This window comes from Delphinus delphis, chromosome 14 (genome assembly GCF_949987515.2).
Source record: "Delphinus delphis chromosome 14, mDelDel1.2, whole genome shotgun sequence".
Lineage (NCBI taxonomy): Eukaryota > Metazoa > Chordata > Mammalia > Artiodactyla > Delphinidae > Delphinus > Delphinus delphis.
The window spans coordinates 20,909,112-20,932,641 of NC_082696.1; the positions used below are offsets into that span (position 1 = coordinate 20,909,112).

Consider the following 23,530-nt stretch of genomic DNA (forward strand, 5'->3'; position numbering starts at 1 on the left):
TCAGTCCCCTGTTTTTGAGTGTTTCGGGTTTGCTTTAATTTCTCACTGCTCTAAATACCCTTCAAATAAACATCTTTGGAAAACACAGGTTTTTTTCCCTTTTAGATTATTTCCTTCTTGTATAACCTCCCAAATGGAACTACCATGTAAAGAAATACTGTTTTAGAATTCTTTTCTTGTATTATTAAGTTGTTCTTCAGAAATATTGAACAAGGGCCAAGTATATGTGTCCTATTTTCTCATAAAGTTGCCGACATTGGGTTTAATTTATAAAAGTGTTTTGCTAATTTAAGAGGTAATACTTTAATAAAAAATATTTAATGTTCTTAAGTGCTCGCTAGGATCTAGGCACTAACATACCTTCAGCATACCATCTCATTTAATCTGCACAAGCCCCGGCTCGGCCCCATCTACAAAACAGACAGTGGTTTCTGAACCCCTCACATGCCTACCCTGCAGATACACCACAGTCACAGAAATCTTCCACTTCCAAGCAAGCGGAGGACTTTTCTCCCACCTCCAAATCTTGTTCTGGTGTTCCAGGCTGTTCCCTTCTCCCAATAAATGCAACCTATTTTTTATGCAGAGTGAGGGAAGTTAGCAAAACAACTAATACTTAAATATGCTTAAACTGATCATAAAAAGGAGAGTTTCAGCACTTGCTTCTATTACAACTGCCAGTTCCATGGACTTCCAATGCCACGAGTGGCAAAAGTAGAAATCCTACAATGGCGGAGGCAGGAAGTGCAGTCAGATGACCATTTATTTCAAGTGAAAAGGGGGAAGTTTCGATATGGGGGCTATGGCTACCTGACTAGGATGGAACTGGCCCTTGAAGCTACTTAATATTTCTGTAGTCTCGCAGCCCCCAGGGCAGAAGTGGATGGCAGTCATAGGAATGCTATAGGGAGCCCATGAATCAAACCAGGAGTTGGGCAAACTATGGCCCGCAGGCCAACTCTGGCCTGCTGCCTGTTTTAGTGAAGAATGTTTTCTTGGAATGTAACCGTGCTTATCTGTTTATGTATTGTTTATGGCTGCTTTCATGCTACAATAGCACAGTCAAGTAGCTGCAATAGGGACTGTCTGGCCAACAAAGCCTAAGAGATTTACTAACTGGTCCTTTATAGAAAAAGTTTGCCCCCACTTGGATCGGGCTTTGGCGACCTCAAAGCTACTGGCTAGCTGGACCAAAAAGGCGCTTCTTTGAGCGATTCACCATCCAAGACCAACTTTAGAAGACCAGATAGGCCAGGCGTGCCCTTCCATGAGGGAGTCACAGTGATCTCAGTTAGGGAGGGAACTGTAGGAAGGAGAAAAGTAAGAATTAGTCAGTGCTGTCCCCAGATTTCAGCAATTACCTGACAAGCTCAGTTCCAATTTGCTGTCGGATTTCCTGCCTCTCTTCTTCAGAGGTACGCTGCAAGATGTTTTTGTCCTCTAATTCCTTCTTAGATGGTCTGTTGCCAAGTTTGATAGCAAGAGTATCCCTTCGTCGTATTTTACTGGCCAAAGCACCTGAGGATTAGAAAAGGCAGAAATGCAGAGCAAGGATTTTAGCCAGTGGCACTCAGGTTACACGTGCGCAGGGACTTTAAATAGAGTCCAGACCAAACTCTTTATTCACATGCAACGGTAGAATTTTAATTAACCTGAAGAAAAAAGACTTTCAAGTTGGATGTAGTTCGTTTTGAAAAACTGAAGAACTGTTTTTTTGTTTTGTTTTGGTTTTTTTAACACCTTTATTGGAGTATAATTGCTTTACAATGGTGTGAAGAACTGTTTTTTAAAATATTCCGAAAAATGTTGGGAAACCCTGAAAAAACCAGCAAGTATCACCTCATCTTTTGGACAGTGACATTTGAAGTTTATTCTGCTGAGACGGCATACCACGGAAACTACTGATTGCATAACGCCTTTTCTTTTTCGAGTCTTAAACACTTAGCCCCTTTGCTTATTCTGTAGAGTAAATCCTCGTCTTCCCTTTTCCTCCCCCCACTCAGAAAACCACTGACAAAAGTCTACCTGTGATACCTATGTTTTAATCCTAAATTACCCAGCAATCCCTGATATCTCACAGAGGATAGTAAATACCAATGAATGATAATGATTTTTGTTATTTTTGATTTGATTGTTGATGATTTTTTCATTATTCAGTACAAACTAGAAGGAATTTGACAATGCTGTTTAATCATGAATATATTAATAACTTTTTATAATCTGTAAATTCAATTCCATACTGAATCGCTCCCAAGTCATCTTTCTCAGAAGATTATTTAAAAAAATAGCATTTTCCCAGTTCCCTAGGTTATATATAAATGGTTGGCTTTATCCACTTTACTATCATTCCTTCTTAGAAGGCATACCACCTTTCTTATCATGGATGAGTGACTGTTTTTAATTCTTAAAAGGTATTAGTCATTCTTGACTCATTCCTCCTTTTAAACCACAGTATAAAAGTGAGTGAAATTCTTGGGCTTCCCTGGTGGCACAGTGGTTGAGAGTCCGCCTGCAAATGCAGGGGACACGGGTTCGTGCCCCGGTCCGGGAAGATTCCACATGCCGCAGAGCAGCTGGGCCCGTGAGCCATGGCCGCTGAGCCTGCGCGTCCGGAGCCTGTGCTCCGCAACGGGAGAGGCCACAACAGTGAGAGGTCCGCGTACCGCAAAAAAAAAAAAAAGGAGTGAAATTCTCAAACATCCCCCATGAGTAATCCAGCAAATCCCGCACTGATGCTCTTTATTCAACAAAGGTCCCAGTGTGGAAGCGCCATCTTTGATCAATCTGAGAAAGGCCTCTGTTGTTTGACTTTCTGGACAAATTCAAATATGCATACTGGCCTCATAGACTGACTCCCCCACCGCCCTGCCCTGTGGAATCATCTTCCAGAAAGGACTCTCATCTAAAGCTAGACCTCAGAAGATATACATTTCTAATCTGAGAAAGGCACATGAGGGGAAAGAAAACATCAGGTGTCGGGCTCCTGATGAGGCTTTTGCCCTTTACAGGCTGCAGCTGCTTCTGCCCACCACAGACTTCCCTCCCTACCTCTTGAAAAGAGCCTTACTTTCTCCACTGCCGTCCTCGTCTTCATCCTCTTCATCGTCATCGTCATCGGTATACAAGACAGGCCCATCAGAGTCAGAGTCATTGGCCTGGTATTCCCTTTGGCCTTCGTCCTCTGAGGCACTGAAGGATTCTGAAGATTCTCCCATCAGCCCAGGAGTCAGCAGCTGAGGCGCTGCCTTCCCCAGCTCGTCTTTGGTTGTGACACTGTGAAAGGCACAGAAACATGGGGCTGGTGTGAAGCTCAGAGCAACCCTCGGGGATGATGCCGGCACATGAGACAGAACTCTAGTTTCATAAACATCCTTCAGGCTGGTGAGAGGAGAAAGCAGACACAAGCCAGCTAACGTCACTGAAATGGGGCAACAATACCGCACTCCTTAATTCCCAAGGCTTTAGAGTCTTCATCTGTAAAATGAAAAGGACTGACCAGGTGGTGACTGACATATTTAGTACAAGAATATTGTAAAACTATGTTTTGAACATTTATTTTTCCCTAGCAATAGGAGGTTCCGTGGAAAGAACAATGGGCTAGCGGTTCTTAGATATTTGATTTTGCCTCCACTTTTTCTTGGACCTGTAACTCCCACTTATCTTTCATGTCTAGCTTAAAGCCTCAGCTCCCTGAAGACTCTCTCATTGGCCATCAGACTAGTTCCTTGGCCTCTCTGCCTGCTCCCACGGTGCCCACCACACTGGAGCACTTAGTACACTGCATCTCAGTCTGCCTCCCCAGCCTGCCAAAGTTCCTTGACAAGCAGAACTCATATCATGTCGTAGCCCAGCCCAGTAACTAGAACGGTACTGACACAGAAAAGTTTATCTTCTTTAATTGGTATAGGAATTAATCCTACTTTCATCATAGTCAGTGTATTAACAGTAAAAAATTATATATCTTCTCCATTTGTAAAACTGCCTGTCATAAGATTATACTAATAACATGAGATGGAAAATATGAAAGCTAAGGGGACTCTTTAGAAGAAAGGTGATATGTCAGGATGCAATGAGTTTCTATTATTTAGCTTGGTAAGAGTCTCTGACTTAAAGTTACTATAAATATACAAAGCTTGCCAATTTTCACAGACCAGAATTTAAAAAAATACTTTACATCAAAAACATATCATATCAAAAACAATGTAATCTTCATTTTAAGATACAGAAGTTCCCCACATTGCTTTCTGATATAAATAGAAGAATCCAAATTTGGACGTCACACTTCTGAAAGACCGTTCAGTGCAAAACATGTGCTTGCTGTTCTCACTGAAAAAAATCAAAAAACAGTTCTCTGAATGATAAAAACAGGTAAACGTTGTCAGAATCGGAGGTACTGACTTTCAACTTTGTGGCTGATAAGCCTAAGCGTTCTCAAAATTCTCTATTTTTCACTTATTAGAAAAATCCAACAGCCAAACATTCTTGTTTTCAAAGAAGGAAATACGAAATTTCTGTCTTAATTGTGTGAAATACATAAAGCCTAAAATTGACCATTTTGACACTTTTTAAGTGTGCAGTTCAGCGGCATTAATCACATTCACGTTGTTGTGCGACCATCACCACCATCCATCTGCAGAAGTTTTCGTCTTTCCAAACTGAAACTCGGTATCCATTAAACAGTAAGTCCCCATTCCTCTTCTTTCATCCCCTGGCAACCACCAGTTTACCTTCTGTCTCTACGAATTTCACTATTTTATGTGCTTCATATAAGTGAAATTTTACATTTGTCCTTTTGTGTCTGACTTACTACACTTTGGATGTCTTCAAGGTTCATCCATGTTGTAGCATGTGTCAGAATCTCCTTCCTCTTTAAGGCTGAATAGTATTCCATTGTATGTAGAGGTCACATTTTGTTTATTAATTCATCATTCCATGGATGTTTGGGTTGTTTCTACCTTTTGGTTGTGAATATTGCAGCTATGGACACTGGTGTAAAAATATCTGTTTGAGTACCTGCTTTCATTTTTTTGGGCTATATACACAGAAGTAGAATTGCTGGATCATACGGTAATTTTATGTTTAATTTTTTGAGGAACCACCATATTGCTTCCAAAGTATGAAATCTCATTTTAAATAAGATTTCTTTTTTTCACAGTCTGGATTTCTAGCATACTGCCACTGGAGGCCACTGTGGGTGACCGAAGCACGTTTACAAGATATGCCAATTAATAACACATTCTGAAGAGCGGAACAAAGATACTTCAGGGTTGAGTCCTAGTATTTGTATCACTGTTCATTAATTTATCATGATACCAATTATTAATGTAATCTCATCATTTGCATTTTACAATGTTTTGCAGTTTTCAAAGACTTCTGCATATATTTACAACTTAACAATTGTTCTATAGTATAAGAAGGGCAGGTAATTTATAGTTCATGAAACCCAAGAAGGCCATGAGTGAGTTGCCCCAACGAGGTAGCAAGGCCAGTCTACAACCCAGACTTAAAACCCTCAGTCTATCAAATGTGATGTTATATTTTAGTTTTATACTTAATATTATGTTATGTTGATATTATAGATTATATTTAACTTAATATTAAATATTTTACTCCAAATTTTTATCAACCAACTCAAGACTCGGCTCTCATTTTCCCCCTACGTTTCTTGGCACATAGAACAATACAATGAACTCTATTAATGTTTGTGGAAATGAACTAGAAGAGTCAAGTCCCATTTGGGTATGGGCTCCAGATGGGGTTATTAGTTTCTGCCTAAAATTATATCAGAATTATATATTACTGATGCTACCAACAAATAGAAATCTACCAAATAGTAACTACCCTGCACTATGTGAATAGAAGCAGGTATTTTTACACATGGCCACTTGTCTTCTTTAAAGTTTTCACATTTGTATTCCAAACAGAAGCCTCTTCATAAAATGACAGGATTTTCACACATTCGTTGACTAAACGTAACTGAGGGAAAGTTCTAAGTAAAGCAAGCGACTAAGGGCCAGAAATTCTAACTCACATATCCACTTAAAAAGAGAAGAAAGTATTTGGAAGGAAATTTGAGAGACTACTTATTCCAAGCTCCTTAACTCAAAAGCAAACACAAACCGCCCCTGTGAGATGAACTGTAATTTAAATTTTTAATTCTGAAGAATGTACAGAGAAGAAAATCTCTATGCCCTCTTCTAGGAAAGCATTATAGTTACCCTGACTGACAGGAAAATCTATTATAAATACCTCGGTGTCCAATGATGTTCTCAGCTCGTTCCCTGTGATCACTGCCCCAGTGGAAGTGGAGAACAGATGCTCACCTCTCTCGTCTGACAATCCTGCAAGTACTTGGGCTGAAGACAGATATCAAGCCCCCAGCATGCAGCGTGGAGTTTAGCACAATAGAGTGCCCTTCCTAAAATGGTTGTGCAAGTGGGTTGGACGGAATCAGGTCACCTTTGGAAATGGGCTTTCTCAGTGCTTAAGACTATCTTAGGAATTATTTTATATGTTACACCTTGTTCTTTAGTATATTGAAGAGTGAATCCATATACTTGATCTCCTTCCCTAAATTCGGACTTCATCTTAAACATTTATACTTCCTGGGCATGTCAGACGTTATTTTGGTAAAAAGCAATCTGAACTGTAATGTTTTGTCCACTTTTGTATCTTTGGTGCTTAGTACGCCACCTGGCACATAGAAGGTAAGCAAAAAATACATGGTGGAATGCTGAGTGCCTGTTCAGTTCTAAAGGCTGGAATTGATGCCAATGCTGGCAAACACTCATAATGAAGTGAAGACACCTGCTCTGTGCTGGAAGTATTCAGGACACCATAAGCATTCATTTCAATACCTTCTTTTCCCCAGTCATTTATTAAAATGTCAAATAAAATAATTTGTACTTTAACATTTATTTACCTTTCCTTGGCTTTCCTTTGAATGATGGTACTCAAAATGAGAGAAACAAACACAAAAGGAATTGCAAAAGAAGTAGAAGCAGGTGCTTTGGAAACTTATGAAATTCCTTAGCACGCTGAGTGTGATGTGCAGCTCTGGGCTTGCGTCCTGACTCTGCCACTTACTAGCTGGGTGATCTTGGGCAAACTATGTTATCTCTCTCAGCATCAGTTTTCTCATCTATTCAACAGAGATATTTCAGGGGAGACTTATGTGAATTAAATAACTGACACTTCCTGACATTAAATAAGTATTTAATAAATGGAGGTTAATATCACTAGCAATTGAATAATTAAAAGTGATATTTTAGTCTCTTGATCCAAATCAATTTAATTAATGTACTAATTTTTTAAAGTATAACAGGACAAGGATTTTTTTGAAAGAGGAAATATTAAATTAAATATTGTAAAGAGCGAATTTGGGTTTTATTCTTAGAAACAGAAGAGGCTGGATTTAAGAGCTCCAAGCCTTCCCTAGACAGAACTGGTAGTGACATCTACTACACTCTGACAGTCCTCTTTCTTACACCTAGGGGACAGCAGAGCTAACATGTCTTATTTATCTTTAAGTAGAAAATTTATAGGACTTTGTGAGTGATTAGATCTGGAGGACAAGGGAGAATGAGGACCCTAGGATGAATTCCAGGTTTCTGGCTTGGGCAACTGGATGATGGCATGCCTATAGCATACCAGATTCTGTACTGGTTGGTGGGGATACAGAGGTAAGTAAGACATGGTGGTTAGTTCCGTCCCATAGGTAGGAAAAAAGTGCTGTTAGAGTACATGCAATAACCAATTCTGTCTGGATGAATATTGAAAGGCTTCACAGAGGAGATAACACTTGAGCTGGGTAGGGGATTGAGGAAGTAAGAAAGGTAGCTGCTCTAAGGTTGGAGGAAAAGGAGTTGGAAAAGAGTTCTTTCCTGATGCTCTTTATTTTCGGAGGAGGCTAAATAACTTGTTGAAATGGAGGTGGGCAGGAATGGGTGAGCAATCTGGACATAAGTGGTAAAGATGTAAGTAACCACTATAAGGGAAGAGGAGGAAACTGTCTAGGAAAAAGAAAAAGGACTGCTAAGCAGTGATGAGGCAGACTCTAAATGTCCTTGAAAGTACAGATCTGAAGTGTATCAGTCAGTAAAGCCAATGTAATCGTCTCCAGCAGCCCGTGGCATTCCTGGGGCAGGGCTATGAAAAATCAAGACACACGCACCCCAGTGTTCATTGCAGCACTATTTACAATAGCCAAGGCATGGAATTAGCCTAAATGTCCACTGACAGATGAAAGGATAAAGAAGATGTGGTACATATATACAATGGAATATTACTCAGCCATAACGAAGCATGAAATAATGCTATTTGCAGCAACATGGATGGATCTAGAAACTATCATACTAAGTGAAGTAAGTCAGAGAAAGACAAATATCATATGATATCATTTATATGTGAAGTCTAAAAAAATGATACAAATGAACTTATTTACAAAACAGAAATTGACTCACAGACATAGAAAACAAACTTATGGTTACCAAAGGAGAAAGAGGGGGGAGGGAGGAATAAATTAGGAGTTTGGGATTAAAAGATACACACTACCATATATAAAATAAACAACAAAGACCTACTATATAGCACAGGGAACTATATTCAGTATCTCGTAATAACTTATAATGGAAATGAATCTGAAAAAGAATATGTATACACACACACATATACATGAATCACTTCACTGTACACCTGAAACTAACACATTAGAAATCAACTATACTTCAATTAAAAAAACGAAATCAACGGTTGGAGTACAGGTGTGCTTACCTAACATTACCTAACAGGTGTGCTTACCTAACTAGATTACATTATAGAAGAAACCAAAGTAGGCTCCTTCATTGCCAGCAGAGTGATTTAGTGATCTTTAGTACCCAGCTTCATAGGAATACAGATAGAATATGGGGTTTTTGTGCCGACTCACCATTTTGCATTTTCTCTGCTAATACTTAAGCCAGTGCCTGAGTGGACAGTGGTGCTGTTTGTCGCCTCTTCGGTCCAGAGAAGCTGACTTGGGTCTAAGGCAGGGACGGGCAGGTCGGCTCCGTTGCTGACCAGGACGACAGGAGTGTCTGAGGCAGCAATGCTCTGCTCCTCCAGCGGGGGAGAAGGGGTGGGGGGAAGAGGTGCTGGAGCCACAGCGGGCAGAGGGACTGCGGACTTGGGTCTGCCTGTGGTCTGCTCCTCGGTGCCGGGGGCAGTCTGCTCGGGTTTGAGACTTGCCACACTGGTCTCCGAAGGCTCTCCTTTAAGGTCAGATATGCCAGAAGTGGTTGCATCTGAGGACGGTTGAGACGTTGGCTGCTTGCCAGTTTTTTTCTTGCCCTTTGTGATTCCTACCATCCCTGTTTTGCTAGAAACTGTCTCCTTTGAAGCTTTAGGACGAGATGAAGTGGAGGAAGTAGACGGTGAAGCTGTTGCTTTGGAGCCAGTTGTTTTTCTTGAATGAGAGGAACCAGCTAAAGTAGAGAGATTTTGCATTAAGAGTCAAAGAAGAGAACATTTTTTAAATAAACTAACTGAGTTGCAATCGTCAATGACCATGTTCCCTTTAAAGTTTACAAATCTGTCTGAATAAATGCATAAAGGGAAATAGGCTAATGATAATAATGGTCTTGTTTTCTGCCCCCTCCTTGCCTCCAACGGAGGAGCAAGTGATGCTTGAGGCCAAACCCTGAGGGACAAGAGTCCTCTGTCTACTCCCTCCTCCAGTCTTTAGCTGAGCCCAGCCAAAGGGAAATCCTCACCTTCTTGCCCTATGGGTCACCTGAAAAAGTCCCTGTATGCTCCAAAGAAGGGACATTATAGCATGTAGAGGGCACACAACAGCAGCTGTCTGGGTATAGTACAAGGTTACTCTCATCACAAACTGTACATGTTCTGTGATGCCTTTCTGGGAATGGAGTGGCCCACATTCAGAAGATCCTGGAGTATATACCACCAGCTCCTGTCTGGCCAAAAGCAAATTTACTCATCTTAACTGCTAAAAGAGCAAACTCCAAACCAGGTCTCCCCAATGGCTGTACAGAGGCTTGCCACCCTGCCCCATCTCCCCAACGGCAGCGATAACGGGGCAGAGGGAAAACCCATGGCCACATATGAAGGACAAGTCTCCTTCAAAACATCAAGAGGCAGAAAAATGTCTTATTTTTTTTTTTTTACAAAAAATGTGTAAATGGGTAGTGTCTGAATAATCTGAAGGGAAAGAGTATCATTTTCAGAGCTTCTAAGACTGCTTATGCTCCTAGAGGGCCTTCATCAGAGGATGGCCATGGCTATGGCAAAACAGAAAAGTTAACTCTCCTTTTCTTTTTATCGTCACAGGAAATACATTTAAACTCCTATGACCTTTAGGATCGATACATTGCTCCTAATTGCTTTTTCTGTTACAATGTTGTATAGTCCCTCTTTTTCCTGAGGGGTCAAACTATCTTCCACAGAAGAACTAGAAAAATCTTGTTAGTATTGTGGAGCCAATCCACACTGCATACAGATGTTATTTATTGTAACTTACCTCTGGTTATAACTTTATTGAAGTCAGTTGGGAGGGTCAGGAGAGGAAGAACAGATAAAGGAATAGACCATGAGGTGTATGACTTCACTAGCTCTGATCTACTGGAAAAAGGCAGTCTCACTTTGTGACACAGATGCAGGCTTAAAACAAGTCTCCATGGCCTGGGGGCTTTATTATTTTAGATATCCGTAATTATGAGAATTCCCCTCCCCCATATCAAGGCCTGTCAATGTTTCTTTGAAATAAACAATCCTCATTTGCTTATAGGACAAACGTATTAAGCATACTCCTACAATCTAAGTCCATTCCAAATGTACCTTTCACAACCAAGATGCTACGGACTTGCTGTCTAAACACGTTCAGTTATTTCTTGGGGAAATTGAACAGAATCGTTTCCACACATCAATTCTAATAATTTTTTCTTGTAGAAAAGTCTTTTTGTTTTTCTAACAGCAAAGTTAACTTCAGCCTTGCTTAAGGAAAAAATTTTTTATGCCTAGAGTGCAAATTCAAGCCATGTTACTATATTTCTCTTTTAAGTGTCGTCTAAAATGAGGATTTTGCTGAAATGTTGCTTAAGTTACCTTGAATTATAGCCATGACTAAAAAAGAAATGCCACCTCTCCTCAGTTAAATACTTGTGTTGTTAACACAGGGTGTAACGAGAAAGAAAAAAAATATGAGATGTTACTTCACCAGCAAATGTGCCAACCTGATATCTGGTGATCTGGAGGCCTACACTAACTTAGTAACAGAGGAAGAATCTGAACCAATAAATTTTTTTAAGAGATTAAATGTCTGACTGAAAATCAGGAGTGACATTTGAAGTATCTTTTCCAGAAGGTCAACTTTATTCAAATAAAACAAAGTTACCACGTAGAAGGTTCTAAACGGTTACAAATGGAATGTGAGGAGGATTCTGAAGGAGTATTATCAATATTTGATAAAAAAAAAAAAAGATCCTTGCACGCTGGGCTTGTTGGTAGACTTCAAGACAACTCCTGTTTCTCTGTGATAACCTGAGAACAGCAACCTTTTTCACACTGAGCGCCAGTTGGGCCTCTTTTAATACAATGGATAACATGACTGTACTTTCCTCTTAGGAACATCATAAGTCTATAAAAAATCTTCAAGTAAAATATCTGGAAATAACTGCAAATCTCTCATGAAAGCTGTCACCTGCCCTGGTGTTAATCACCAGCCTTCTTCCGAGAGAAGTAAGAGAGCGGGCAAGCCGAGTCAACCGTGAGCTGCTGCCACGTGGGGCGTGGGGAAGTGGGGCCTCACTCCCAAGGACAGGGTGAGGGTTTGGGGCTTTACTTCAGGAAGTAAATCAGCACCTGCCTCACTTCAAGCACTGCTCCTGAGGTGTGCTAGGAAGTCTGGGAAACACACACAGACACCAACGAGAACAGACACTGATGTGTGATGGAAGATGGTCCCTGAGAAAATGGCCTGTAGGCACTGTTGGCAAAGCATTCTGAGATTTTCATTTTAGAGCTTATTAGAAAATGAGACCCAGACACACAAGGTCAAAGGTGGCAGACAAGAACACCAGGACACAGACGTCTATCTGCATTCTGAGTTCTGTCATACTGTCACCTAAGCCACTCTCTGAATCTGAGCATTATGGGTTTAAATTACAAGGGGGAAAGATTAATACCAAGGCATATCCTGGTAGCTGGTTTTGAGGAAGCTGCTGCTGATTTTAAGGAAAGTAAGGTTTGCTGTAACACAGGAGAATTTTTATGCATGCGTTAATGGGACCAAGATGCTCAGCATGTGTATTTGGAATATATCCTTTCAAAGGCTGGACGGCAGGAGAGGCTTCTTTATTCCACTTCACTAGAATGGGGGCTCCGCTCTGCATGAAGCATATCTGATGTGAAAGGAAAGCTGGACACACATGACATGAAGTGATGTAATCACCCAAACATCCCCCGGTGATTTGCAGGCACAGCTTGTAATCGCGCCACTAGATGCTTTCCCTTGTAACACACTGAGGTCTATGAGGTTGGGAAGGGGGCACTGAGCATGTAACTTCCAACTCTGCTGCGCAGTTGTGACTCCAGCAGAGAGTGGTGGCGTGAAGCACTGAGTGATATGAACCCTTTGTCATCTGTCAGTAGAGAGATGCCTATAAGGTTTAAGACATTAAGATCCAGCAAATATGTCAAAGAGGTAAGCATCATGTTTTCATGTGCAAACTTAAGATATTTTGCAAGAAAACCCAAGCCAAAGAGCCACCCATAAACTCAAATAGGCAGTCCAGTTGGTGTCTAAATAACGTCAGATCACATCATCGCTATTCACCAGGCAGACTACTCCCTGTTTCCTTCTACTGGGTTTTGTGCAGATAGTGGATACTCAGGATGAAAGACGTCTATTCACCCTAAACCTAATGAGGTGAATGGATCAAGTGGTTGACTTTTCTTTGGTAGAGACAGCAACAAAGGAATCTCCCGGGCATTCTCTGTGTCAAAGCTGAGTCCACTGGTGTTACATCCTAAGAGAGCAGACACCAAAAAGGCCATCATTCCTAGAAGAAGAAATTACCCCACCCCAGCGCCAAGCACCCTAGACTCAACCCCACAGCGGGCATACTCACCAGCCTCTCGGGTTGCATTTCGGCTTGCTGGCTTGGGTGGAGGGACGGGGGCCTGCTTACCAGGAGCCTTGGTAATTGTTTTAATAGGATGTACTTCGTCACCCTTGGGGCCGGCCCCAGCAGCGGCCCCTTTTGGAGGCACAGGTGTTTTTTTGGGCTTAGGTTTGGGTGTAGGTTTAGGAAGAGCTGGAAGAGGTAGAGCAGGAGCTGCCGGTGTTTCAGAGTGGTTTTCAGGGTTCTCTACAAATGAGAAAGTGAACAGAAGCAGACTGATACAGACACACGCCATACACACCATGCAAATAGAAGGAACGAGACATAGGGCAGCAGTGAGACAAACATGCAGCTGCTTGGCCCCTGGGAACAGTGGGCTTCTGCACCAGAGAGAGTGAAGGTTGGGGTAAAGAAGATCAAAGGCTAAAAGCCAAACTAGGGTGTGCTCTCCAGGTCCAAAAATCACTCCTGTGATAAAATAAGACTGCACGAGGGACTGTGATGAAGTTAAGTTCAGGGTGAGCGTAAATGTCCACCACCAGAGGCTGACACCAACCTTGAATCAGTGGTTGCTGGACGATGATGTGGGCATGAGTGCTAAGTTTTTAACCAAACTGAAGAACTCCAAGAGTGGCAGATCAGCGCATTACACACACGGCCACAGGGTGAAGCTGACGGCACAGCAATGGTTGGACTCACAGTTACCCTCCACTGAGGGACTTTCTCAGGAGAACTCAAGCCCCATCAACCTGAAAGGGATCTGTGCTCTGTCTCTGTCTCATTGTGGTCAAAAATCAATTATTTTCTAAGCTAAGGGAGACTCTCTAGAATCTGGTACAGGAAGCACAATGCACTGAATAAACTATTTTCTATTATTAAAATTTTCTCAAGTTCTCCCAGTGCACTAGGGCAGCTTCCTGTTTTACAATAACTTCCTCTGACCTTTTCAAACCGTGTCACAACTGTAGGTACTGGAGGGTGCAGAAACCAAAAAAAATATCAAATTTGTTTTGTCGTGTAAACACAAGTAATGAGTTTAAAAAGATACACGTTAAAATTCATTTAAAAAATCATACCTAAGAAAAGAAGCCTCACACAAGATTTTGCATAACTAGAGTAGTATTAGTTTCTCATTTTAAAAAGTGGGGATGCTGAACGTTCATCCACATATTCACATCCTTATCTTTTCTAATTGTGACTAGTTAAAATGAAAATACACTTTGGGGGGGCTTCCCTGGTGGCACAGTGGTTGAGAGTCCGCCTGCCGATGCAGGGGACGCGGGTTCGTGCCCCGGTCCGGGAAGATCCCACATGCCGCGGAGCGGCTGGGCCCGTGAGCCATGGCCGCTGAGCTTGCGCGTCCGGAGCCTGTGCTCCGCAACGGGAGAGGCCACAACAGCGAGAGGCCTGAGCACCGCAAAAAAAAAAAAAAAAAGAAAAAAAAAATACACTTTGGGTCCAAAGAGCTAAGCAGCATTTCAAAATGGAGCACAACGAAAAGTGTAAGACAGCGTTAAGACAAGACTGAGCCTTTACTGTATATGTTCTTCTATTATCAAATGACCAAGAAAGAATTTTAATATTGGAATGCATCACATTTTATTATTTCTTTTGTTTCATTTCTCATCCCAGTGAGTGTGAAGTGAGGACTCCTCCCCTTTTTTTTACATCTCCATCATTCTACATGTATAACTATCATAAAAATGATTGAAATTTCAGTATGTAATGAATAAAGCTTTTCTTTTACCTTCCCTCAGTCATGCAACCCACCCGTCACTGCAGCCCAGATGGACTCCTGCACTTAACTGTACTCGTTATCTGAGCTACTTAGTCACCATTGATCAGAGGCTACTTTGTATGTCTGCCTTTCTGTTTATGTATCTTGTCTCTTCAACTAAGCTGCGTAGCACCCATAATGCAGGAGCGGCGCTCCTAACCCACCAGGCCTGAACCACAAGGCCACTGCATGGCAAGAGTCAGAGTTGAGAACAACACAAGTTGACAGTCACTGAAAACATTTTATTTTAATGTAAAACATCCAAATGTACGTTGATTTGCTAGTCTTTTGACTTAGCTTAGAGGCCTGTTCTTTAAGTCCATCTTTGTACCTTTAGCCCCTGGCATAATGGACATCCACCAATAACACCATCCATGGTGAAAGCCCGTCACAGCGATCTGCACCACTTGGGATCCTAATTCTCTCTCCTGCTACAAAGCCTCACATCTCTTATCCTCTGCCTTCATGGCATATTACTGAGGGATCTTTTTTCTGTCTGCCTAAGGTTTTTAAATTCTAAAGTTATATCCCAAAGAATCCAGCTTCTGAGTCTGGGAGGGAGATGGTTCTCTCTATATGACAGCTGGAAATTTCAATTCCTACTGGGTTGAGAATGTACATACTACACGCAAACTTCCGGCTACTCCTGGAGAAGCGTGGTCCACTCCTCCCTCCTCTGTAAATTCTATCAAATTATCTGTGTGTGTTTGCCATATGGCCAATGTTTATGTTTACTCTGCAGTGATTCCTAACGGGTATGTGTGCGTGTGTATGTGTGCGTGAGCACACGCACGCAAACAGTATACTTTTCTGACTAAATTATAAACTGCTTTTGTCTGAAATTTTATATTCCATCAAGCAAGATGCTCTAGACATTATGTCTATTCAGTGAATGTGACTGATCAGCTGACAGTTACTAACACACACACACACACACACACACACACACACACACACATCCGTGGGAAGTGAACTCTTGTATCTGGGAGATAATGAATAACGTCAAGAGGTATTTTTTACTATTAGCATATGATCTGAAGAAAAGACATAAACTGATGGTGTAGAGGAGTATTACCTTTTCAAGAGGAGGTTAAGAAAGGGCTGCCTATGCACTCTGGCTTGGTGAGGATACTACATCTCTTAACAATGGTCTGGAGGTGAGCTATTGACTAGACTTCAAAATTTGCCTCCTTCCACCACATGGAGAGTCGAGTCCAACAACACTTAGGGCAAATCTGAGAACTGCAGGCGGCCTTCACTTTGCCTAGAATGCACTTGCCCCCATTCCTCTCCTTCGTCTGACTGCATCCTTCTTATCTCCTCCAGGTCTCAGTTTAGAAATATCTTCCTCTTAAGACCCAATTTTGGTCCCACTTGCAAGCTCCCTGGTTTGCTGTCCTCGGGCCTCCCAGAGCACTTTGCATCTTGTATTACAATTGCCTGTGTACGTGCTGGTCTCCACATAGGTCACGATCTGCTTGAAGGCAAAGGCCGTTTCTTATGCACAGTGTGCTCTTTCCCTGGCCCCCATGGCTGCCCTTCATGCTCACGTGGGGAACAAATGCAGGTAAGATACTTGTTACTTCATGGAAAGCCCTCTACAATGACTCAACAGAAATAATATCAGATACTTTGCAGATTTCTCCTATTTAATACCAAGCTATATTTAACAGATTGCAGATCAGTTTTTCTGCTTATATATGATTTATTGATAAGGAATAATGGGAGACTAAGAGGCCCGAAGGCCTTCAGGAAAATGTTTCCAGTGTTAGGCAGAAGAGGCCCAAGACCACCGGCCTAACTCAGAATCAGGTGCCCTCAGGAGCCCCAGGAACACCACGTGTCCTAGGTAGAACCTGCCCCCAGAGTAGTGGGAGGCCACTTGACATTCGTTTTGTTTTCTTTGACGCTGATGTTTCAAATATTAAAGCACTGACGTGCTGTCTCAAAAAGAGATACAAGCATCTAGGATGGTATGTGATATGGCTTTGCAAATATAACTAGTTAATATATGAAATGAAGTTCTTGGGTAAGTTGACTTAATGCAAAAGGAAGGGGCACACTGCACCCCAAAATAAAGGGTAAACTGAGAACATGGGAGAGTAGATTTGCATGGTAGTAAGTTCAAATAAGAAGTGAGATCAAAGGAGGAGCAGAGGTAAGAGTAAATCTTAAGCTGTTTTTTCAGTATTAAATGCTGTCTTTCCAGAGCAATGAATGGTTTGTTTATAAGATATTTTCTATTTAACATGATACTCCATGATGTTGGTCAGGAGTGACATTCTTTTTACTGTCAGGAAGTGGTTTCCATACCAAATGCTTCCCCTCACTCAGGGTGGCTCCAGCGGGGCCACTGTCTACACAGCGAGAGGGAGGCTCCTCTGTCTTACTGGTGCTGGGGCACCATGTCCAGCCTTTCCATCTCCTTATGTACAGACCAGCCAAGCAAGATGTTATCTTGGACCTTATTTGACCAAAAAGAACTGAATGTACTAATCCAAAGTAAAAAATAAGAAAACAAAAACATCTCTCAAATATCCATGAACCTATGAAGCCTGCCATCTTTTTGGAACATCAGGCCTGCTGGTTTAATTAACATAAAACTGTCAGCAACATTTTATTAGGCTGATAAGGGAAATACGGCCTTTGAAGTCTGTCCAGTCCACTGACTGACATTCCACACGGACCAGGCAAGCACTAGAGATGGCACTGTTACAAAATGAAGGATGTGATTTTGAATGTGAAAAGGCTGTAGCAGGGACAAAGCACAGATGGATTTGAAATTTAACAACGTGGTGAGACAGGACAGTTGGACTAAAAAATAAAAAAGTAAAAAAAGAAATCACTGCATTTCAACTGAAAACTCTTAAACTCTATTCAGGTCTGTTTTCTCTTATGTTCCAGGAATATTATCATTAAAAATTTTAGTTAATTTCTCATAATCAGTTATGAGAAATCAACTAACATATGATCTTAAGCATAACCAGAGCCCTTCAATGGAAACACTAAGTAAAGCCCCATGAGTCCCATACTTAATATGGAATAAAGCAAAATAATAAATTTCCAACAGATTATTAATAGAGGCTTCTAAAATTTTTAAAGGCTAATTTATATTCAAATAATAAGAGGTTATGGACTTCCTGAGAAGATGATTTTAAGTTGTGTCTGTCAAATGTTCTTTCGTTCCCTTTGCCTTTGGAGGATTTGGGTCAAGAACAGAGGAAGAGAAGTTTCCTTCCAGCAGTTTCTAAGAGTTCTCAAAATGCCTAGAGAGCCCAAACTAGGTTTGACAAATTTATGCCATCCAGCTCAGAGGCAGGCATTATGGAAAAATAGATGTTTTCTGAGGATTCATTTCTATGCAGCAGGAAATCATCTAGAATCTCCCAACAAAGCATTACCTTACGGGGGTTTCAGTTCAGGTTTGCATAAGTAAGAGGCTTGGGGGTTCCTGCAACCGTGATAGGAATGGTATGGAGATGTAGTCAATCAGTGACCAGGAACTTGTGAATGTTCTGGGGGTCCTTGATAGACAAGTATTTTGCAGTTCTGCAATCTACCATAGTATTTCACTTTGGAAACCAAAGTCTCTAAAGAAGCCTTCAGGGAATGGCATAATTGCCTCTGGCCTATTTTGAAATTTCCAATTGCACAGACAAATCGTGGAGCAGAGGTTATGGCCAATCCAGCAACCAGAATCCCCGGCATTACTGGGAACTATTCCTGGGTCTCCCAGAAATGCCTGAACCTGGACCAGAACTTACAATGTTGGGTGTGCGGATGCCACCAGCCAAGCTCCCACTTCTAAACAGATAATGCTGGGCTGAGTGAGCCATCTTGTTATGCTATTCCTCCAAGCTGAGCTGCTATAATTTGAAAGTAACCAGCAGAGAAAGATGTTCAGACTGCTGGCTTTTTTTTTTTTTTTTAAAGATACTGAGGGGCTTCCCTGGTGGCGCAGTGGTTAAGAATCCACCTGCCAATGCAGGGGACACGGGTTCGAGCCCTGGTCCAGGAAGATCCCACATGCCACAGAGCAACTAAGCCCGTGTGCCACAACTACTGAGCCTGCGCTCTAGAGCCCACGAGCCACAACTACTGAGCCCGTGTGCCATAACTACTGAAGCCCGCGCGCCTAGAGCCCAAGCTCCGCAACAAGAGAAGCCACTGCAGTGAGAAGTCCACGTGCCACCACCAAGAGTAGCCCCCGCTCACCGCAACTAGAGAAAGCCCGCGTGCAGCAACAAAGACCCAATGCAGCCAAAAATAAATAAATTAAATAAATAAATTAAAAAAAAAAAAGATACTGAGAGAAAGCTCCTGAGAAAAGGATAACATTCCCAGACATCTCCAATGATAGAAGAGGCCACCCCTTCCGATTCTTACTATTAATTAGCCCCCTTTAATAAAACATTAAATGATGCGTTTATAAAATGGATGTAGCTACCTGAGGAAACCATCCAATTTCTCTTTGCTAGTTATCGTTTCTCTCCTCTTTGTATTTGCAGAACTCCTCTCTACTGGTCTTAGGGTCACTATTTGAAGCCTAAGACCTGCTTCTCAACTTTGAGCTGTAAAAGAATGTGGGGTTTCTCTTGATTTTACCTTTCTTATCTTCTGCCTTTTCCTCCAGAGGTGGTGCTTTTTCAGCTACAGAGCCATTACCTTCTTCAGATTTTACTACATTTTCCTCTCGGGTAGATTCCTCTCCGATGGGTATCATGTGCCCGTTTGAATTTTCAAAGTTAACTGTTACATCTCCATCTAAAAATGGGGAGAGAAACACCTAGATGTCTAACGTGATGGCTTTCTTAAAACCAAATTTTCCAGTTACTAGGACTGTAGGGTTCAGGTTTATGTTTCAGACCTGGGAACCAAATACATCCTGGACTATTTTCACCATGTTTCACTGAATAATTCATTCAAATGAAAGAGCTAGAAAATTCTTATTCTTGGAGGAAAGAAGCTATGGAGGGAGTATCCAGGAGCCATCTCAAGACAGTTAGGAACGATTAACCTAATTATAAAATATCCCTAGGCAGGAGAGTCCCTCTCTTCTTGGGCTTAGTTTTGGTTGAAGTCAATACTTAGGAGTCTCTCTGTCATTCAGAAACTGACCTGTGAAAAAAGGAATCTGAAAAATGGAATAAACATTTTTAACAAGCACCAAAAACACAAGGTGAATGCAAATACACAAATAACATGAAATGCAACTACACATACAAACGATTAGTGGGAGAATATGAACATCTCCAAGCACCACTGTCTCCAGAATATTACATCCATGACATGGTAACTTTACACAGTAATATAACTGCTACTCTATTCAGGGAAAGATGGCAGTAAGGCTAACTGTATTTTCATTTTCCTATTTATGGAAATATTAAAATGTACTCAGGGAATTGTCATATATAGCTGACCAGGAAGTCTTTAAGCTGGGCTAATAATAATTTGAAAACATTAGGAAAAAAATGTAAATAAAGCAATTACAGGGGAATTTTTAAAAAATCACAACTGAAATTAAAATTTATGTTATCTAAATCACAAATAACTAATTTTAACACCCCTGAATGTTTATAAATTCCTAAGAGTTTCTAAAGTGAGGGAGATTTTGCCAAAACTCTTAATTCAGTGATGCTTGAAAATTTAACCGTAGTTCATATCAGGAAAATTTTAACAAGCTGTGCTGCCACTGTAAAAGTGAAATAAAGGATTGGACGTTTTTACTTAGCAAGCTTGAAGAAATGCATGATTAGAGCTGATTTTATGCAATTTTTGATTAATCTTATTTTGGCAATCATTCTAAAACAGAGACCATCTCCCAAGTTTTCATTAAATATGATTGAATTGCTTTGGCTTGACAATAAAATCCATTGGCCTTATTGACAGAAACAAGCATGGCATTTTAATAAGTAAAATACATGTCGCAGAATTATGTCATACTTAAAATGAACAACTGTTCCTTAGTCACGTAACGTCCTATAATCCGATTCCTGTATAAAACTAAAATAGACAATAATTGAAGGCAATGCCATTACAAGTAGATCTCAACTATTTCAATAAAATTAAGGTAATGATTTTTAAAAGACTATACAACAAACCAACAAGAAAACAAAAGATTCTTAGTTCTTATTACTGGATTCCAAGAAATTTGCTAGTAAAAAAAAGAGGAAGGGGAGACACAATATAATATCCAGGTACTGGATTCAGAGAAACAAAAAATAATATAAGAGCAGAAAATTCCAGACAAAATAGAAAACCACTTCTTTATATAAAAATCCTCAATTTTTAGGTAACCCAAATATAAATTTACCTTTGTTTTCTATGACTTTAGTTGGTAATGAAAACATGTTGAAATCATGTTAATGACAATGTAATTGTTTTAACCATTATTACATTAAAATTTCTTTAGTAGACTAAATAACTAATTTTTAAAATTCAGAACAAAAAACCTAGAGAGAAAATTAAATAATTGTGAGCACAAGAAGAAATTGGATTATCACAAGATAGAAAGAAATAATCAACAACGTAGAAAGATACTTACTCTGAGATATAAAGCCAAAGTACAGGAAATAATAGAAAAAGGAGTCATGTTTGTAATAAATATGGAATTCAAGAATAAAACAGAGGAGAACTGAAGTTATTATTAATTAATTGGTGTATTGAAAAGGTTTTCTAGTTTTGTATATTATTTTATCAATAGAATTAAAATAAGTCAAGTCCTTGATATAGTTTATGTATGTAAGTAAAATACAAGCTCAGCAAAGGAAGGCAAGACAAGGTGCTGAGCCAGGCTGCAGGTTACAGTAAGATGTGCCCACTCCAAGTCTTACAGGAGCATTTGTGTGCAAAGGAAGGAGAAAACTCAGACAAGAGTCGTCAGCTTAAAGTAAACCAAGAGATAAAGCACACAGAAATAAGTGGTTAAATAAGAAGCATGAGAGTATTTGAGGGATTTCCCTCTTTCTGGTAAACTGGTACATTGGGGATACAGTTAACAGAGGAACAGAGACAAGAAGAAAATCATGTAAGAACAGAAGTTGGGTGACTCATTAGAAGGTTAAAGAGGACACCATGGGAGAAAAAGAAAGGAGGCTGTTATGCAGGCAAAAGCATCTACATGCCTTCAGGTTAAAGCTAGGGAAAAGATGGAAGGTAAGAACCAGAAGATGTGACTAAACCTGGACCAGACCATGGACTTCTCAGGAGAGAAGGCCAATCACTGAATTTTTAGATTGAAGTTAGATTTTGGCATAAAAAAGGTCATCTGAAAGGAATAATAATAGCTGGGAGTGAAGGTATGGGGTGGAATGGGATGAGGTCGAATCCAGGGTAGCTGGCAGGATTTTAAAAGTCTATTTGGCTCACTGAATAAAGGGCATGATTGACAAGCACTGTCAAGAGCTACGACAAGGTCAAGAACATGAAGGCAAAGAATGAACCTTCACTGGCAGAAGAGACGAGGTTTTCACCAAGCACGGCAGCTTCCAGTCTCTGGCTAGAGCTGAAAACAGACCGAAATTCTCAAGATAATTGTTTTTGGAAAAATGACAGAAAACTATTTTCCCCAGCCCTTGGCTGAAAGTGGGGAAGGGCTCTATTTACAATAAGCCTCACTGGGAACTTCTAAGTATTTGGTAATTTCTGTAGTTCTATATAGGGACCATGCAAAAAGTGGAAAGTAAGGTTCGGTAATTGATGACTTCCCAAACATTAAACCTACTACGCTATGTTTATGTTAAAGACTGTTTTGTTATTTTATGTTTTAAAACTTTTCACGTTCGGTCTGCAAACATTAAATAAAATAATCCAATAGAGTCAGATTTCTGGAAAGTAAGTATATGAAGTCGTAATCCATCTTGCAAATAGTTTAACAGATTAGCCAAAATAAAACCAAGCAATATTAAGCATTTCTTTCAGCTGACCACTGCCACTTGTCTTTAGAAAAAGTAAACGCTTTTCTAGCTATAATTTTTAATTGGGTAAAAAAAGAGGCCTTTAGTCTCTAACTTTAATACTCATTAACAGTTTCGATCAGAAATTTTTCCTTTCTTTGAAAAGGTTTCCAAATAAAGGACACCAAAACAGTGCACTGGCCCACGCTATAAAGGTGATGGCCCAGCACTGAGCTTTCAGTGGACATGTAATTTCTCTGCCGTCTCCAGGGAGATTAGGGAGGAAGCAAACTTTGATACCAGTAGCAAGCCCACCTTCAAGTACAAAAAACGTTAAGGATGTACATTTTTTATTTCTAAAAGTCCCAGGAAGGAAATGACTAGCTTCAAGGTAATAGAAAACTAGGGACTACTTTAAGTTCCTTCATAAAATGGAGTGAGAAAAGTACAATACATAAAATACCTAAAATTTTGAGGGCTCAAGAAAAATGGCAGTATTCGCTCCAGACGTCCCTACTTTCTCTGCAGGAGTAAAATAGTAAAGCATCTCCTAGCTCCTTCTAGAATATTCAGATGCTGGGAAAAGCGTGGCATTTGGACTTACAAATAGTGAATGCCTAAAGAGGTTAAGCTCTTTGCAAGGAATATATATCAGGAAATGAGAAGAACTATTATTTCAATTCCAAATCAACAGCATTTTATTTGTGCCTACAAAAGCACAATAATAATATTTTACGCCA

The 23,530-nt window shown here is 40.5% G+C and overlaps 1 protein-coding gene across 1 annotated transcript in view; it reads right to left on the reverse strand.

The window, feature by feature from the left end:
- The window catches only part of PHACTR2 (phosphatase and actin regulator 2), a 130,870-nt gene that overhangs the window by 33,468 nt on the left and 73,872 nt on the right, over positions 1–23,530 (reverse strand). Inside the window, exons 4-8 of the mRNA XM_060029862.1 lie at positions 19,501–19,659; positions 13,125–13,364; positions 8,927–9,461; positions 3,068–3,273; positions 1,362–1,518 (exon numbers count right to left, since the gene is read on the reverse strand). Coding sequence (XP_059885845.1) covers positions 1,362–1,518; positions 3,068–3,273; positions 8,927–9,461; positions 13,125–13,364; positions 19,501–19,659 — 1,297 coding nt within the window. The remainder of the gene's footprint in view (positions 1–1,361; positions 1,519–3,067; positions 3,274–8,926; positions 9,462–13,124; positions 13,365–19,500; positions 19,660–23,530) is intronic.